Source organism: Podospora anserina, chromosome 1 (assembly GCF_000226545.1).
Source record: "Podospora anserina S mat+ genomic DNA chromosome 1, supercontig 4".
Taxonomy (NCBI): Eukaryota; Fungi; Ascomycota; class Sordariomycetes; order Sordariales; family Podosporaceae; genus Podospora; species Podospora anserina.
In genome coordinates this window covers 1079539-1096790 of record NW_001914853.1, presented here as the reverse complement: position 1 = coordinate 1096790, position 17252 = coordinate 1079539, and the positions used below count along the sequence as shown (strand labels likewise).

The window sequence follows — 17252 nt, the reverse complement described above, 5'->3', positions numbered from 1 at the left end:
ATCGAAATCGCTCGGTAGTACTCTGCGCGCGGGAGGACGAGGTATCGCCGCGCCTAACCTTTTCTCTCTCTCAGCCTTTGCGCTCTCTCCAGTGTCAAAAATATCTCCCAGCCGGCGCTTGTCTCTACAATCATCACCATGTCATTCCGCGGGGACGAGTCGCGCCGCTATGGCCATGTGCCCCCCGCGCAGTATCCTGTTGCCGGCGGTGCGCAACAACAGCCGGCAGGATACCCTCAACGACAACCGAGCTTCAATAACGGGGACGACTCGAGTTTCTTCGATCAGGATGTGGCCGCACCCAGACCTCAGCCCCTCTACACCGGTAACAACAATGTGGGGAGGGGTGAAGACGAGCTTTTCATAACGAGTCCGACGGTAGATTCTCAACCACCACCTCCGCCGCCGCCGTCGAACCGAGCAAGCTACATGCCACCTCCTCCGCTGACCCCCAACACTGCCTATCAACGACAGTTCCAGGGCAACGTCCCGCCTCCACCCCCATCACATTCTACGTATAATCCCCAGCATTTTGCTCGATCGCAATCCACCTCACTTCCATACCACCCATCACCAGCGGCGAACCGATATACGCCCACAGCGAGCCCAACTTACAACGCGCCCCCTCAGAACTTCACTCCCCAAGCGTACAACCCAGCTGCGTATGCGAATGCCACTGCTGTGGTTCCGCAAAGGCACTCTACCGTTGCAGGGTACAATAACAACAACTATGGTTATAATTACAGTTCAGCCACGGTCCCTCATGTGTCTGCGGCCTATGTTCCTCCTCCGCCCTCAGGTTATGGGGGGGCTCAACAGCCCTCGGCCACTACTTCTCCGGCGCTTCCAAACTCTTCTTTTGAGCCAACACTTCACAGTCCGCAGTATGCCCAACAAGCACCAACTCCATCATCCGTTAGCTCTCCCCGTGAATCACAGTACCCGGCAAATTATGGCGGACAGCAATACTCCAATTCTTATGCTACCAATGGAGCCAACATCCCACAGAGCCCTGGGCTCTCTGCCTCGAGCTCACAAGCACCTTATCCAACGCATTCCCAGATTCCAGTTGGTCCAGGATACTCTCCAGATCCCACCTCTTTTGCCAACCGGGCCTCTCGATCTAACTCGCACACATCGCCAATACCTTCACCCCCAAATCATGGGTATCAAAACTCTCTGATATCCCGCCACCCAACAAATGCTCCTCTTCCCAACCGCCCATTGGACGACTTGACGGAGGGAGCAAGTTGGAGAGCGAACGGACGAAGTAATAGCGACACGCGGTTTACTCAGGACAGCTTGATCCAGGATATTGTTTCTGACCTTGGGATTCCTTCCCGTGGGCAGCGGCCCTTGCCCGTTAATGGCGCTTTGTCTGACAATAACCTGGACATGGTGCGGCGTTATGGCTCTAATGCGTCTGGCACTACGATGCAAACTGCGACGAACTCGCTGTTGAATCGACACCCATCCGATGCCTCCTCTGCTCTGACTAGCAATAATGATATCTCGACGACATATAACTGGGACTCCGAGGAAAGCGACCCTGAGGGCGCCGCGGGGCTCCAGGCTATGCAAGATGATCTTGACGACCGAAGGTTTGGCGGAATGTCTTTCCCTGGATATCCTGATTACAAACCCTCGTCTTCGTCTGCACCTTCAGCAGGCACGCCAATCCCTGCTCCGTTGGGATCTCAGCTTTCTACGCCTGCGGAGGAGCAGCCTAGCACTGATAGCGACTATGGTGGAATGGATCTAGGAATGTATGGCGGCGGCTATGCTGGGAATCTTCATTATGGAAACGATATCAACTCGCCGCCAGCTACAGCTCATGACGGACCACGACCGCTCCCAGTTCCGGGACAAGTCCCTGATTATGCACCCTTTTCCGAAGCATCGGTAGACTATGGCGGCACTGGTGGTCTCCAACAGCCCCAGGTCCACCGTCTGAGCTTTGATGAGGGTGATGAGAGGGTGTCACTTCACTCGCGGCAGAGCAGTGACTCCCCTTCCAAAGAGGAGTATCCGTACGATCAGATGTTTTGGCACCCCGGCCTGTCTAACCGACCTCTGCCTGCCATCCCTCCAAGTCTAGAAGGACGACACAGTGGCTCCCACCTTGCCCCAGATCTGGTAAACAGAGCCGGTTATCAGCACAATCATTCTCTGAGTGCAGACTCTCGACTTCCTTATCCGCCTGATAACCACGAGATGTATCCAGGTCAACATGCGATCCAGCAACAACAAGTTGAAAGGTCGATATCTTTGTCGAGCCACAGCAATACCCCTCCAGTGGTGGCACCTGCAAGGTCTAGGACAGATGCCGCCGAGGAGCGGAGGCGCGCGCAGAAGCAGATGTCGCAGCAACACCAGCTTCCCTACCCACAAGGCGCCGCATATGAAGGCTATGAGACGGGTACTCCATCTTCCATGGCTGGCTATGATATGATCACCCTGCCCACTGGAAGACGGAAGAAATTTGTTCCTTCGAAGCTTAATGCCGCCGATATTAAGCGGTGTGCAGAGCCATGGGCTCTTAGTGGCATAACTGCCTGGATCCGCGAGATGGCTGAGGGCGAGCCAGATCTGAAAAGGAAGACCATCGAAGAGGGCGTTCTCAAGCTTTTCTGTGCTAAAGTTCCGACCATGAATGTCGCCGACGCTGAGCTTCTGAGCGCCAACGTCGTCGAATCCATGTTTGCGGCTGGAATCCTGATACCCGAGGAAGAATGGGTCAAGTTCGGCAAAGGTCAACTGTCCGGTGTGCTGTGGCAACTTACTGGCTCTGGGTGCTACGCTCCAAAGCTGCATGAAGATGAGGGCATGGTCCCCAGGTTGCATGGAGATGGCATTCCTGTGAGATGCTACTCCCAGCATTGCGGCCGGACGCTTAAGAAGGTGAACCTGGACAACATGATGTCCGAGGACGACACGCCCACCCTTGACTGGGCCACTTTCCACGGCGTGACCATGGAAGACATCAAATCTAAGCACAAGAAGGAAGTCGAGAGACAGAACGTTCTGCACGAAATTGTCACGGGCGAGGAAGACTTCATGAACCAGCTCGATGTTCTCCGGCTGCTTTATAGGGATCAACTTCGGGTCTACCAGCCACCGATTATTGCGGCAAACAGACTCGAGAAGTTCCTCGAGGCCGTGTTTGGAAAGGTCGATGCCGTCCAGCAAATCAACAAAGAACACCTCCTTTCTCAGCTCAAGTATCGCCAACAGGAGCAAGGGCCGTGGATTGTTGGCTTTAGTGATCTGTTCAGGGAGTGGATCAGAAAGGCCAGGCCGATTTACATCGAGTATTGTTCATCATTCCCACACGCCACATACTTGATCAGGAGAGAGGCGAGCAGAAATCTTTTGTTCCGCCAGTTCCTCGACGTGGTCAGAGATCACAAGCGTTCGAAGCGTCTCGAATGGACCACATTCGTGAAGGCACCCATCACCCGGCTACAACGATACGGCCTTCTCTTGGAGACGGTCAAAAAGAACATGCTTGGCGAAAGCGAGGAGAAGGCCAATCTTGTCAAGGCTCTGGAGGAAATCAAAGCAGTCACTCACGAATGTGATGAGAAGGTTGCTGAGATGACGAAGAAGGTTGAGTTGATTGAACTTCAGGGACAGTTAGTGCTGCGTCCAGGTTTCCAGTCAGTACTGAACCTCGACCATCTCGGCCGAGAATTACTCAAGCAGGGCGAGCTACAGAGACAGGGCTCAAAAGGCGTCCGTTGGGTTGATACACACGCGCTTCTTTTTGATCACTATTTTATCCTGGCCAAGGGTGTCGCCTCAAAGGATGGGAGGGGTGACAAGAAGTACGATGTTTCAAAGGAGGTGAGTAATGTTCCTGGCATTATTTACAACTCATGTCTGATGCTGACAATCGATGTAGCCAATTCCAATGCCGCTGCTCTTCTTGGAGAGTTTGAATGACGATCCGGTTGCCAAACAAAAGAGCTTGACAGCACCGCTTACCAGAACAGCGGTCGCAGCTGGTTCGGGTACGCAACTGAATAAGGTGGCCTCTAATGGGGCAGAGCGTCCTGGGCTTGAGCATGCCGGAACTAGTTCTTCCATGGGATCTATGAGTACGGTTACTCGCCTAGGCTCTGGTGGCACAGACGACGGGAAGATCATCTACCCCTTCCGTATCAAGCATCTCGGTCACGAGATCTACACCCTCTATGCCTCGTCGGCCCAGGAAAGGGCGGCTTGGTGCTCAGCCATTATTGAAGCAAAGACCAGACACGCACGAGCATTGCATGCGCAGAATGCGGAACCATTCCGGCTGCGCATCTTATCTGATGGTGCCTTCGCCTATGATTCTATCTCACTTATGGGCAGGCAACCGAGTGTATCGATTCGGGGTACTCCCTTGGATCGAGCCATCAGAGAGATGGAGCAGGTGTATGGCCCAGGTCGGGGACCTCCACCAGTCTGCAGAGCTACCGTGAACTGCGCCTGCGCCTTCACTGCTTTTGGCAAGTCGATGATCGCCATTGGAACGGACTATGGCGTGTACATATCGGAGTCATCAAATCCTCGCGGTTGGACGAGGACGGTGCAAATCAGCAAAGTCACCCAAATCACCGTCTTGGAAGACTTTTCGGTCTGTCTCCTCATCGCCGACAGATCGCTAATTTCATATCCTCTCGACGTGGTTGCCCCCGTCTCCAATTTCCCTGCACCATCTCATGACAACCCCCGCCGGGCACCTCAGCGGTTGGCCAAGGACGTCGCTTTCTTCGCCACGGCACGCATGAAGGATAGGACTCTCTTGTTTTACAAGCGCAAGGAGGGCATGCACAACACGTTCAAGGTTCTCGAGCCGGTCTTCCAAAAGGCAACTGAGAAGAGATCCCGGCTCTTTGGCGGCCGTAAGGGCGGCGCCGGCTCCACAGAATCATTCCGCGATTTTGACGAGTTTTACATCCCCGCCGAGTGCTTCTCTCTCAATCTCTTCCAGTCCTACATTGCTGTTGCCTCGGCCAAGGGCTTTGAGCTGTTGACCCTCGACAAGAAGGTTACGCAGTCGATTCCTCGAGACCTGAGCGCGCCAGCGATTGCCAACATCGCCTCAAGAATCAATCAGAGACCGCTGGGCATGTTCAAGCTCAACGACCAAGAGTTCCTGCTTACATATGAGGACTGTGCGGTCTATGTTGATAAGCATGGAGAAATCAGCCGGACGCTGATTATGGAGTACTCGGGCAAGCAAAAGAAGGCAAAGGCGGCGACCATGTTTGGACAGTACTTGCTATTGTTCAATGATGATTACGTGGAGGTGAGGAATGCGGAGAATGGGAGGTTGAGACAGATCATTGCGGGTAGAGATGTGAGGTGTTTGGATTACGGATTTAGGGGGCCGACAGGAAGCGGCATGGCAAACGGTCCTGGCGGTCTGCCACCCGGGCTGGTGGGATCAGCTAATGGCGGGCAGCCGGATTCGAAGGGGACGGTCAAGATTTGCATGAGCCACCCTGAGGTTCCCGGCGGTCAGATCGTGTTGGAGATGTTGTTGAATGATGGGCACACGGAGAAGAGTGCGTGAGTTGGATGACGAAGTGTAATGATGGTGTGGTTGTATTGTTTCTTTTTTGTGTTTTAAAGTTACAAGTTGGAGACAGTAGAAAAGAAGGATGGAACGGGGTACTTTGGAAGGGTTCTTCTTTTCCCTCAGACGTTTTAGTGTCATGGTTTTTGTTTCTCGAAGAGGATGGATGGGTTTACCACAGAGGTGGGCCTTTACTGTCTTCAGTCGTCGGTTTTATTCTAGTGATTCCCCGGTTCTTCATTTTTCATAGTTATTACAATGCATAATATTATTTACTGCTACGAAAGCTTCGTATTAACTTCGTGTATCGTGGTGGATGAATCATGGGAGTTTCCTGTAGGGAAGAGAGTAGTCAAAGATGTTGGTGTGCTTGCAGGTCATCCGAGGAAAGGGGGCCGCATGCAACAGATTCAAATATAGTGCCAGCTTCTGCAGTGAACCATCACCCAATAAAACAGCATCAGTGGTTTAGTGGTAAAATCCATCGTTGCCATCGATGGGCCCCGTGTTCGATTCACGGCTGATGCATCTCAATTTAAATTTTGCCTTTTTTTTTTTTTTGCTCATCTCTTTATGCAGAATTTGAACCTCTCTTTTCCCATCTTGCAACAAAGATTTTCACCTCTTTCTCTAGCTCTCTTCACCTGAGGGTGGAAAATAACGAGGATTGATGCTCTTCCCACACTTAACCCTGACTGTTGTGGTAGATACCCTTACAGTCTGCCGAGCAACGCACAGACCGACCCTGCGGGGACCTGCATCATCGAGAGTTCAGACTTTGGGGAATCTTTTTTTTGTTTTCGCCAAGTTCCGACAGCGAAAAGAAAGAAACACTACCGCCGCACCAGACCCTCCCCCCCCCTTTCCGAGCTGCGATGCCTCCGGCATTAAGACCTGCAGCAGTAGCAACGCCATCGCGGAGTCTCCTTCGATATTTGCACGCCCAATCCGAGGGGTTGTGTTATGCTGAATATACTATTCGCCTGGGTGTTTCGACGAGGCGCAATGTCTCTACGAGATGTCGGGGTGTAGGGGAACAGAGACAGGGCGGGTTCTTGCCGCAGCTGGAGCTGAGGAAACAACCGGGGGCGGCAAAAGAGAGGTGGGCTTCGAGTAGTAGTAGTGGTGGGGAAAAGAAACCACCGGTCAAAAAGGAAGAGGTGGCGTGCAAGAGGTCGTGGCAGGATTGGTTGTTTGGGAGTGCGCCGAAGAAGGCGAGGGAGCTGCTGAAGGAGGATGACTTGCCGGTGCAGTTGGAGGAGGAGTCGGGGAGTATTTTCCAGAGGAGGGCGCTGACGAGCAAGGCGGCGCTGGATCCGAGGTTGAGGTGTACCGAGGTGGATGGGAATGGGGATGTTATCATGGTGGATGGCGAGTTGAAGAAGAGTGAGCTTATTGCGAAGGTATGAGAAGTTAGAAGACTAATTGGGAGGGGGAATTGGTAGACTAACGGCTTTGTATGCGAAATAGTACGGCCTCTTACCTCGCGATCTCCGAAAGATTGACTCGTCCAACCTGCCACATATTCTCGTTCGACCGTCGGCGATTCTGCTCAACTTGCTGCACTTGAAGGTGCTGATTAAGCATGATCGGGTGCTGCTGTTTGATGTGTACGGGTCAAAGTCGTCGTATCCCCAGTCGGCGTTTATGTATGATTTGCAAGGGAAGCTTCAGCAGAAGCAGGCGGCCGGGGCGAATAGCTTGCCATACGAGTTCAGGGCGCTGGAAGCGGTGCTGATGTCGGTTACTTCGGAGCTGGAAGCTGACTTTGAGTCGGTGCGGGACCCCGTTATTCGTGTGCTCAGCGAGCTGGAGGACGATATTGATCGGGAGAAGCTCCGGATTTTGCTCGTCTTGTCCAAGCGGGTTAGCACGTTTGAGCAAAAGGCAAAGTTGGTCAGGGACGCTATTGAGGAGTTGCTTGAGGCGGATGATGATCTTGCGGCTATGTATCTCACTGAGAAGACGCATGATTTGTTCCGTGGGGAGGACGACCACACGGAGGTTGAATTGCTGCTGGAATCGTACAACAAGATTTGCGACGAAGTGGTGCAGGAGGCGAGCAACTTGGTCTCGAGTATCAGGAACACGGAAGAAATGTATGTGCATATCGCATCTTTTTGTTCTTGGTCGAACCCAGCTGACAGTGCTCTAGTATCCGTGCTATTCTCGATGCCAACCGCAACTCGCTCATGCTTCTCGACCTCAAGTTCAGTGTTGGCACCCTCGGTCTTGCCATGGGCACTTTCCTAGCAGGCCTGTACGGCATGAACCTGGAGAATTTCATAGAGGAAACCAACTGGGGTTTCGGGGCCGTCACTGGAGTGTCATCCATTGCCTCGCTCATTGTCTGCTGGTATGGATTGGTCAAGCTCCGCAAGATCGGCCGGGTCAAGATGAACATTCACGACGTGCGAAGAGGAGGCGGCCAGAGCCATTGGTACCGTGAGGACGGCACCGACGTGCTCCTTGATCCTACCAACCGGGAACGGTTGAGGAGGATGAACATGCTCAAGAACGCTAAGCAGCCCAAGGCCAAGAAGTGGCCATTCTGAAGATGAAAAGGAGGAGCGACATGTGCGATAATTACTGCTCACTTTTTGTGCTGTTGGCATTGGCGTTTGGGGGCATACAAAAGGGGCAAAAGCGAGTAATAGACAGGGGCGTTGGAGGGAGGACAAGGAAAGGCACCACTTTATATCCTCTTGTATTGGCCATTTTCTTTGACATCTCATCTCAACAGGGAGGACAAGCATATATTTTTGTATTATCATGACGTAGAGGACTTGTACAGATATTGGATGAGCCGGCGGGGGAGAAGGGCTGATTGATGTATGTATGATCAAGGACAGGAACAGGACATAAGAACAAAACAAAAGCATGCAGATATGCACCTGCCGTAGCTCACGGGACTGACTCGGTTCATTCGGGTCGGTCGATTGTAATGTACGTGCGAATTACCTAACAATTGATCCCCCCTTTCATCCGCAGCCAGGGCACTTGAGTCGATTGCTGAAGGCGTTCCCCGCAGTCCACTCATGGGGTACCTACCCCACTATCCCCAGAGCGAGCGAGCTTCTCTTCCCAAGGATATTCCGAAAGTGACGCATTTGCCGCCCCTCTGTTGCCGCAGCGCAGCTTTATCTGATTCGACTGGATCTCTTACACACCTTGCATCAATTTGTATACTCGAGAGAGCAGACACAACATTGCTTACACCGACCGGCAGTACCGGGTTGTACCCAGATTGTTTTATCCCAACTTCAATTCGGACAAGGACAGTAACTGTTGTTGATTTGATCCCGTGGTTGAAGGATTGAAGAAGGTCAGTCAGTGTCAGACCACTTTTTGGGGGTCATGATCAAAATTTGGGGATATATACTTCCCATGGCAGCGTCATGTGTTTGTTACCTTTGCAAAAAAGCTAACTTAAGGATAGCTCTCATTCCACGCACACTTACACAGCATTGTCAGTTGGCAGAAGAAAGAATAGCCAAGATGATCCCTCACACCCCCTCCGAGTCTCCCCCTTCCAACCTTGCCGCGTTGGCGGAGGATCATTATTTCAGCGCCAACCCGCCGCCGAAGGACTTGCAGAAGCACATGAAGCTGGCGAAGGACTTTATCGAGTTTCACTCCAAGGCGGGGAGGAGGTTGGTGTTGGTTACTTCGGGGGGTACTACTGTGCCTTTGGGTATGTTGACGTCTGGACGAGTGAGAATCGGGGAAAGATGAGTGAGTACTGACGAGGTGATGAACAGAGAAGCAGACTGTGCGGTTTATTGATAACTTTTCGGCTGGTACGAGAGGGGCTGTAAGTGATTTTTTGTTTATTTGTTTTGGTGTTGTTACAGAATGATGAGGCGTATTGTGGGATGGTGTTTAGGGGTCCTCCCACTCTTGTCCCTAGGGACATTGTCTCTGAAGAAAAGTTGATGTGGTGGAACTTGATGGACAAGAATACTGACTTCAGATCTCAGACTAGCGCTGAGTACTTCCTAGAAGCTGGTTATGCGGTTCTCTTCCTGTGGGTAACCTACAGTTGCATCTTCTTCCAAATGTATAAGTCAAGCTAACACCCAACAGCCACCGTCAATTCTCCCTCCTCCCCTACTCCCGCCACTACAGCCATGCCACCGACTGCTTCCTCGACTTCCTCCGCGAAGGCCCTAACGGAAGCGTGGTAGCCCGTGACGAGGATGCCGGCAAGATGCTCAACGTCCTCCGGAAATACCGTGAGGCTCGTGACAAGAACATGCTTCTTGTCCTCCCCTTTGTCAGCATCTCCGACTACCTCCATGAGCTCCGCGGCATCGCGCAGTTGATGAAGCCGCTGGGGCCTAAAGGGTTGCTGTATCTCGCCGCGGCAGTCAGCGACTTCTTTGTACCTGTACGTTCTCCCTATCCTCCCCCTCTGCTCTTTACTGACAAACCCCAAGCCCGAACGTATGTCCGAACACAAAATCCAATCCACCGACGCAGTTGAGGCCTTCAACAAGAAGCCGTCAAAGCCATCAGCCTCGGAAGAGGAAGAAACCTTTGACAACTTTGACTCCTCCCCTTCCGTCCCACGCAGCAAACGCCTCGTTGTTGACCTTGATCCCGTCCCCAAATTCCTCAAGAATCTGGTAGAGGGGTGGTCACCAGAGGGGATGATCGTCTCCTTCAAGTTGGAGACTGACCCCAAGATTCTTGTGCACAAGGCAAAGTACTCGCTGGATCGGTATCAGCACCACCTGGTGATTGGGAATTTGCTGTCGACGAGGAAGTGGGAGGTGGTGTTTGTCAGTCCTGGGAATCCGGACAAGTGGATCCGGATACCGCAGGGGGGTAAGCTGGATGATGCGAAGGAGGCGGAGAAGGACGAGCCGTTGGATCCGAAGAGCTTGCCGGAGCAGGAGCCGGAGGCGGAAATCGAGAGCTTGATTATTCCGGCTGTGGCAGAGTTGCACACGAAGTACATCAAGACGATGGAGGGGAAGAAGCTGGAGGCTTAGGGAAGGGTGAGAAAGCAGTGTATGATTTGGCTTAGGCACATAGACGGCAAGGCATGAGAAGCAGGCAATTGGGTATTATGCATGGCGGCTTTCTGTTCTTACATCAGCATGAAATTTGCAAGCAGTATACGCAGGTTAGCCGTGCTTCCGCGACAGAAATCACATCCATTGTGTTTTTCTGGTGACCGGGTCGAAGACATTGGTGATAGCCTCATGCCCGAATTTCACCAACTAATCCCCTCTAACCATATCCCTAACCCCCCAACGCAGTAGTAAAGCGTCATGCTGACTTGTACAAGCGAAATTTCAACACAAACTTAAAAAGAATGTACCCCACTGGGGAAGAGTGGGCAAAAGATGAAGTTTCTTTGGACGAGCTGGGAATCGAACCCAGGACCTTTCGCATACAATGGGATCCCTGATATTTAGTCAAGGGACTTGAGTATGCTAAGCGAACGCTCTACCAACTGAGCCACACGCCCTGTTTTGTTGTTGCTGTTGCGGTTAGTTGGGAATAGAGGTTTTGACTGTAGTTGAAGGGGGAGACAGCCACAACTACTCGCCCTTTGCAAGGTGGTTATGGTCTGGTGCATGATGGGATGAACGATGTTAAACATTTTCGAAGAGGTCTTTCTGACAAACCCGCAGATGAGGTGTGGTGAGGTTGAGGGGGTTTCGTTTTTGTATGAGCTGCAGGATCGTGGCTTTTTTCTTTCTTTTTTTTTAAAAACTTCTGTAGGTATAAGGTATGGTGTTGTCTGATTTTGCCTCTCGAAGTCATCATGTACCAGGTTTGCCTACCTCCACAGAGTTTTGTCGTGAGAAATATGGTGTGATGAGGTACCTTAACATGAGTGGACTAGACCTAGAGCTATCGACAACCTCTAATGACGAGACTTGTTGTCAGTCCAGAGCTAACTGGCATACTTCAAGGGGGGTTCCGACAGGAGCAGATAGGTTCGTACTTTCTCGTCGTGATTGGAGAGAGTTGTTCACTGGGACGGGATTCTATGAAGGTCTTTTGTCAACAGGCAGTTGCACAAGTCGAAGAAGAGGGACTGCTTTCACCGTAAACTGAAGGCTTACAGTCCTGGGGGCTTGATTTTGGAAACGGCAAGGTGAGATGCCCACGAGGCCGACGAGAGCTGGAAAAAAACACTCCTGTTTATGAAGAACCAGTCATTTTGCGGTTGCTGTTGAAGATTGGCAGAATCAACTTGATCAAGCACATGTCCAACCAGGAGTCCCACACTCACTCTTCGCCCTTTCTCACTGAAAGACAAATATCACAAGCAAGTCCAGCTCGGCATCAACACAGGATATTCTCAACTTCCCTCTAGCCTCAGTATAAAGGTGTACGAACCAGAGCAAATCAGACCATGCGTCCCTCCTCCACGTAAAGGGGGAAAGCTTAAAGACCCAAAACTCACCAAACACCCATCAACAACCACTCAAACCCCTTTCAAATTCCAAGGCAGTCCATGATAAGAAAAGGGGCTCCCAGAGACAAACCCTCGGACTCCGCGGTCGGCTATCTGCAGTCGATGTCTCTAAACCCTTCTAAGCCTCCTCCTCCCATCTCAGACATGCCTCCTGCAACCCCTATCAATGTCTTGCCCCCTCGGGCAGGCAGTTTTCGTACGACGACCCTCAAAATTCAACACGCCACCTTGTCGCTCGGTTCGGCAGTGAGTATTACCGTCCTTATTGAAACATATCTACTACGGAATGGCACATATCAACACCCCCCAAGCCGCCTTTCAGGACTATCCCCAATCCCCCCAACGGCTCCCATCATTCTCTGCAAGTTCTGTAAATCCTTCTACAAAACCGGGCAGGGCTGAACGTCAACAGCCCAATATTGATCTGAGACATCCTACACCCCCCCTCTACAAGAAGTCAAGCCTCTTCAGCCCACGAAAACAAAGCACAGTACACCTAACCATTCTCCATTGACAATCCCACTGTCCAAACCGCCACGCAATTACGGGCCGAGCCATAGACAACACGGCAAGAAGAAGAAGAAGCAAAAAAGCCGCCGCCATCGTTTTCGGTGTCATCAATCCCCCACACGCCCCTACAGTCAATATTACCTACTTGATTTAATAACGCCCAACAGCCACGGAGCTGAGTTTCTCCTTCCAGTCTAATTCTCTACCACGTTGCAGTGGCGCCACGTGTGAAAGCAGACTGCTCAATATCAAGGTTTTGAGAATAGGGGGCAGGCAGCGGCTGGAACGGGTGGCTTCCCATCCGATAATCCCATATGCCGACAATTGGCTGTCAATTGTCAATCAATGTCCATCTCTTCCCTCAGCTTCCTGAAAGGGAACCAAAATGGTGAGCGGGGAGGCAAAAAAACGTCAACATTGACCATGTTTGACAGCGCATATCATGGCCAAAAAGCAGACCTGACATATGGTCAGCTATTAGCCGCCTGCTCCGGTAACCTTCATGGTGGTGCCTTCATCAACAGCAACCAAGGCATGTTCTCCCAGTTTCTACATATCATCGTCTTCTGGTTGGTCTACCAGACCCAACCCAGCAATGCAGATAAACAACAAGCCTTGGTTGACACTTGACGAAACTACCACTTCCTGGGCCGTCCCGAACTACGGGCACTTGTGGATGGATCGTTGGTATCTAGCCGATTCGCCCGTGCCCCGTCAATGCCGTCTTTACCCTCATGCACCTTGCACAATTAGCCGTACGCTACGAGCTCATGGACCAATGTTGACGATAGGGGCATGTCGGCGGCAATAAGCGTCAATATGAACCTGCACTCGGCCGTGGTGCCTACGACTCTCGGCCCAGTTCACGAGGCTTCGGACAGTTTGGTAAGACGCTCGGAAATGCATCACGGAAACTTTGTGTCAGAGAAAGATTGCCAAGGGGAGTTCTCGCTGTGTGTACTTGGTTGCTGTTGTGTCACAAACATCTGACCAACAGCCTCTTCATTGGCCGCTCCCATCTCGACCGCGAGCTGTGCAGCATGTCGAGTTCGGTTGGGCGTCCGAAGAGATGATAATCAGAAGTGCCGGCAAAATGGTTCCCCACTGCGTCAACTGCAGCCTGGTGTCCTGCGTGCCCTGATCATCAAACTGTACAAGGAAATGATGGGTGACCCAACTGCAGGAGGGCAATACTGCCGTGCAGTGAATGGTGCAATTGCATCTATAATCGGATTCACTGAGGGAAAGCTGGACCCAAATTTCCATTTTCTTGGAAAATCATTCAGGTTTCCTGGACGAACCCCCTGTATCCTGCAGGGTTCGAGTGTCGCTTTGACCCACCACGGACGGGCTGACGGGGCCATAGGAAAGCAGCACCGAGATGTCAGTCTGAAAAGGGCTCTGTCAATGGTGTCCGCCGTGGCGTTTGTCGACTGAGGGCTTGTCTCTGTCCATGCCAATCCTCATCTTTTCGTGGCGATGACCTGCCAAGATGAGGCTCTCTTCGGTGTTGAGGCTGGGGCACACTGGCCTCATCAAGCGCTCGGCGTCGAGGGCTTGTCCGTCGAGGGTTGCTTCCGGAGATTTTGCGCCGTAACGGCCAAACCCCCAGGCTGTTGAGACGCGGGAAGAGGTGGGAGGATGGCGTTTCGCAGATGGGAATCTATCACCCAGCTTTTGAGAGATAGCGGGATAGTGATAGAACTTTGCTATTGGTACGGAGCGTTTGCAGCGGAATTAGCACCTGCCAGAGGAGTGCTGCCATCTTGAACGGTGGATCTTGTTGAGGTAGGATCCGTACCTGGCCTTGAATACAAATCAGATGCATATGGGGCTTTGTGATGGGTGTTCGGTGATGAAGAGAGGAGCTCATGGGGAAAGCTCCATGATGTGAGAGGGGCTGCATTGCAGTACCGAACTCCGAGTTGCTCGCATGCTCCCCGTTTCGGAGGTGAAGGAGTCCCTCTTTGGGATGTCTGTGAGCATCGAAATTCTAGGTTGAAGAAGCAAACTGAAGATGTATGGTCGCGTCTCACCAGGAGTGGTCGCGAGGCTGGAATGATCATTGGCCGTTCTTGAATTCGCCAATTGACCCCGCTTGACCGAGGCTGGGAAAGTTGGAAAGGGTTCCATCAGCGTGCGTCATTCATCTGAAATTCTGAAATCACAGACAGGGGTCCGCCAGGTGCGTGGCGCCAAGCCGCAGACCCGGCTAAGCGCGACTGCCCAGTATCAGCTCAGCAAGGGGCTGGAGAAGGCGCAAATACCGAACATGTTTCGATAAGCGGTCTTACACTATAGACTTCTAATTGTTGAACTCTTCCAGAGACTCATCCTATTCTGGTGAGGAGCTACAATATTGATATGCGGCTTAGGAGACAATCCTTTGGTAATGTCTGAGACTTCGCCTATCGTTTGATACCGAACATCGACATGGCAAAAGGACTCCGTGTCATCCATCCAGATAAAAAGACAAGTACACATAGGTACGGATACGATACTTATCCCAAACATGCATGCAGCAAATGCAGAGCTCAAAAGCCAGCACCATTGCATCGCTTCGTGTCATCAGATCGTTCGACAATTGACACAATCCACAAGCGGTGTGCCGTCCCAGGGTCAACAAACATTCTGTCCTTGGTCTGGGTTGGTTTGAGCCTTTGAGAGGATCCTCTGCGTGTATCCATCTGCGTAGGACGAGTGTCTGGATATCAGAGAGACAACTAGTGCACTACCACTTCATTCCAAGGTGTTTTGGGCCATTGGACTATTGAACGAGCAGAGAGATTGTGTCCATATGAAATCCAGGATAATTCCATGGAAGAACAGTGCCTACAAGATTTTCTTGGAAGTCGGCCAGACTTGAGGTTGCTTTCAATTCCGAAGAGCACCGGACGGTAAGCGGACACCGAAGAGAGCCATCAGGAACCCTCAACTGGAGCTTCTTCATTGGCCTGAAACAGCGACAGAGTCGTGGTAAGAAGCCAAATCCGGGCTTTGGGAAACCCCCACCCACTCTGGCCTTGGCAGGTTGCCTCTCCCACCACACCAGCTGTCATCTTATCCAACGGTCCAGCATGTGGAATTTCCAACATCTGTTTCCGGGCCATTCGCACTCTGATGAGAGAAGGATTCGGACGGCGAGAAATGCCAAACTGCCATCTCAAACCGTCTCCTATCATCCAATCTATTTTCGCCCTCCCAGAGCGTCAGAGCGGTCGAGAAAAAATTCAGTTGCCCCTGGCCCCTCCCACGTCACTGGAAAGGCATGTTGACATTGAACACGGGCTAGCTTCCGCTCAAAGCCACACGCCTAAGACCGCGTCACCGATCAGGCACAGGCCAAATGGGCCCCTGTTCCCTGTTGATGCTGTTCACATCCCTTCCGATCCACCTGCAAAATTGTCCAGGGCCGACCGCGAAAAAGTCTTGTCGGTCGCATCGGCTTGCGGAACAAGCGATCAGTTATCCACAGGTGGGGGTCTGCCCCTGGCGAGCCTTTTTTTTATTTTCAGAAGCTGGCGATGGTTCGAGAATATCGATTGTCATCAGGAGCGTTGATAACGAAGCTGGCGGTTCAGGTGCTCTCCTCTGACATCTGACGCCTCTCGGTCGGTGGTTGGCGTTTCAGGGCACGAGATACCGTACCATTGAGAAATATAGATATTCTGGTTTAGTTTAATGCCACGACGCCGTGGAAGACAGGGACAGTGAGATTGTTATCTTTTTTTCAAGCGGTAAGGTAGGCATCTATCTTAGTAGGCTGTGGCTGGTGGCTGCTACCCACCTACCTACACGGGCTTCCGAATGCACATTTCCACAACAGTAGAATGTCGGGTGCGGTGATGCGTGCGTGCCTTCCTACCCGTAAAGCACCCCTGGCACCCGAATGGGCTGTCTACCATTGACAGAGGGGATGGAGACGGACGGTGCCTGCCATCGCAGCATCCATCCAAGCAGTGGCCAGGGAGCATTCAACTGCTGGGTAGGGCAGAAAGCGCTCCCGTTGCAGACGACACGAGAGCCCTGGGCAGCCAGCAGAGAGAATCCACTCCCGACGGGCGAAACACGCAACCTTGCGAGAAAGGTCAATTCCATGCCTGCGATTCTGTCGGATTATCCGGTCCCCTCCCTACGAATCCTATCGCCATTTTATTTTTGTTTTGCTCTGTGACGGGACTGCCTGTCTTGTGTCCTGCAAATACCTTTTTTTCGGGCTCCAGTCCGCTCCAGTCGCTCCAGTTTGCACCCAAGCTGCTACCGGCGCCGACGGCACATACCTTGGCACCGACCCCAAAGTGTCTCGAAAGTCTCTCTGCAGCAGGCGTCTTCCCCGTGGCTCGTGGTTCGATCGTTGCCCAGACCGCCCCGACTCTTTGCTCGTCCGCTCGTTACAGAATACCTGTCCCAGCATCTCGCATCCCGCATCCTGTACCGCATCTTCTTGAGCAGAACAGTGTGAGACGGCGAGGCCTGCAACACGCAACAGACGGGGGAAAAGACGGTCCTTTTCAACTCTTGCGGCCTATCATCACCGGCTTCGTCACAGGCAGCCCACGCCGCCGCCAGCCACACATCCGAATCCAGTCATATCGAAACCCAGGAACACCCTAGATTTTGTGTCGGGGCCTTCTGGGCGTCAAGGCGTCACGCTCGTTTGCTGGCGTACAGACCAGCCCGCCGCTTGACATTTTGCACTACGTCTGCATTTGCCTGAAGCTAGCCAAAGAGTTAGAT

General features: G+C 52.2%; 4 protein-coding genes across 4 annotated transcripts, besides 2 other annotated features; 3 read left to right on the top strand and 1 right to left on the bottom strand.

The window, feature by feature from the left end:
• Window positions 1-138: 138 nt before the first annotated feature.
• On the top strand, window positions 139-5563 carry PODANS_1_17390 (uncharacterized protein; the record flags this gene model as incomplete). Its single annotated transcript, XM_001907154.1, has 2 exons — window positions 139-3935; window positions 3991-5563. 2 exons carry the CDS (start codon window positions 139-141, stop codon window positions 5561-5563), a joined length of 5370 nt encoding a protein of 1789 aa, XP_001907189.1.
• A 460-nt stretch (window positions 5564-6023) lies between these two features.
• Window positions 6024-6094, top strand: a tRNA (tRNA-Gly).
• A 347-nt stretch (window positions 6095-6441) lies between these two features.
• Window positions 6442-8121, top strand: PODANS_1_17380 (uncharacterized protein; the record flags this gene model as incomplete). The annotated part of the gene is made up of 3 exons (XM_001907153.1): window positions 6442-6969; window positions 7067-7665; window positions 7722-8121. 3 exons carry the CDS (start codon window positions 6442-6444, stop codon window positions 8119-8121), a joined length of 1527 nt encoding a protein of 508 aa, XP_001907188.1.
• Window positions 8122-9064: 943 nt separating this feature from the next.
• PODANS_1_17370 (uncharacterized protein) lies at window positions 9065-10563 on the top strand (the record flags this gene model as incomplete). The annotated part of the gene is made up of 5 exons (XM_001907152.1): window positions 9065-9260; window positions 9328-9380; window positions 9547-9593; window positions 9653-9956; window positions 10006-10563. The coding sequence occupies 5 exons, from the start codon at window positions 9065-9067 to the stop codon at window positions 10561-10563; spliced, it is 1158 nt and encodes a 385-aa protein (XP_001907187.1).
• A 369-nt stretch (window positions 10564-10932) lies between these two features.
• Window positions 10933-11045, bottom strand: a tRNA (tRNA-Ala).
• Window positions 11046-13919: 2874 nt separating this feature from the next.
• Window positions 13920-14581, bottom strand: PODANS_1_17360 (uncharacterized protein; the record flags this gene model as incomplete). The annotated part of the gene is made up of 2 exons (XM_001907151.1): window positions 13920-14224; window positions 14317-14581. 2 exons carry the CDS (start codon window positions 14579-14581, stop codon window positions 13920-13922), a joined length of 570 nt encoding a protein of 189 aa, XP_001907186.1.
• Window positions 14582-17252: the final 2671 nt, after the last annotated feature.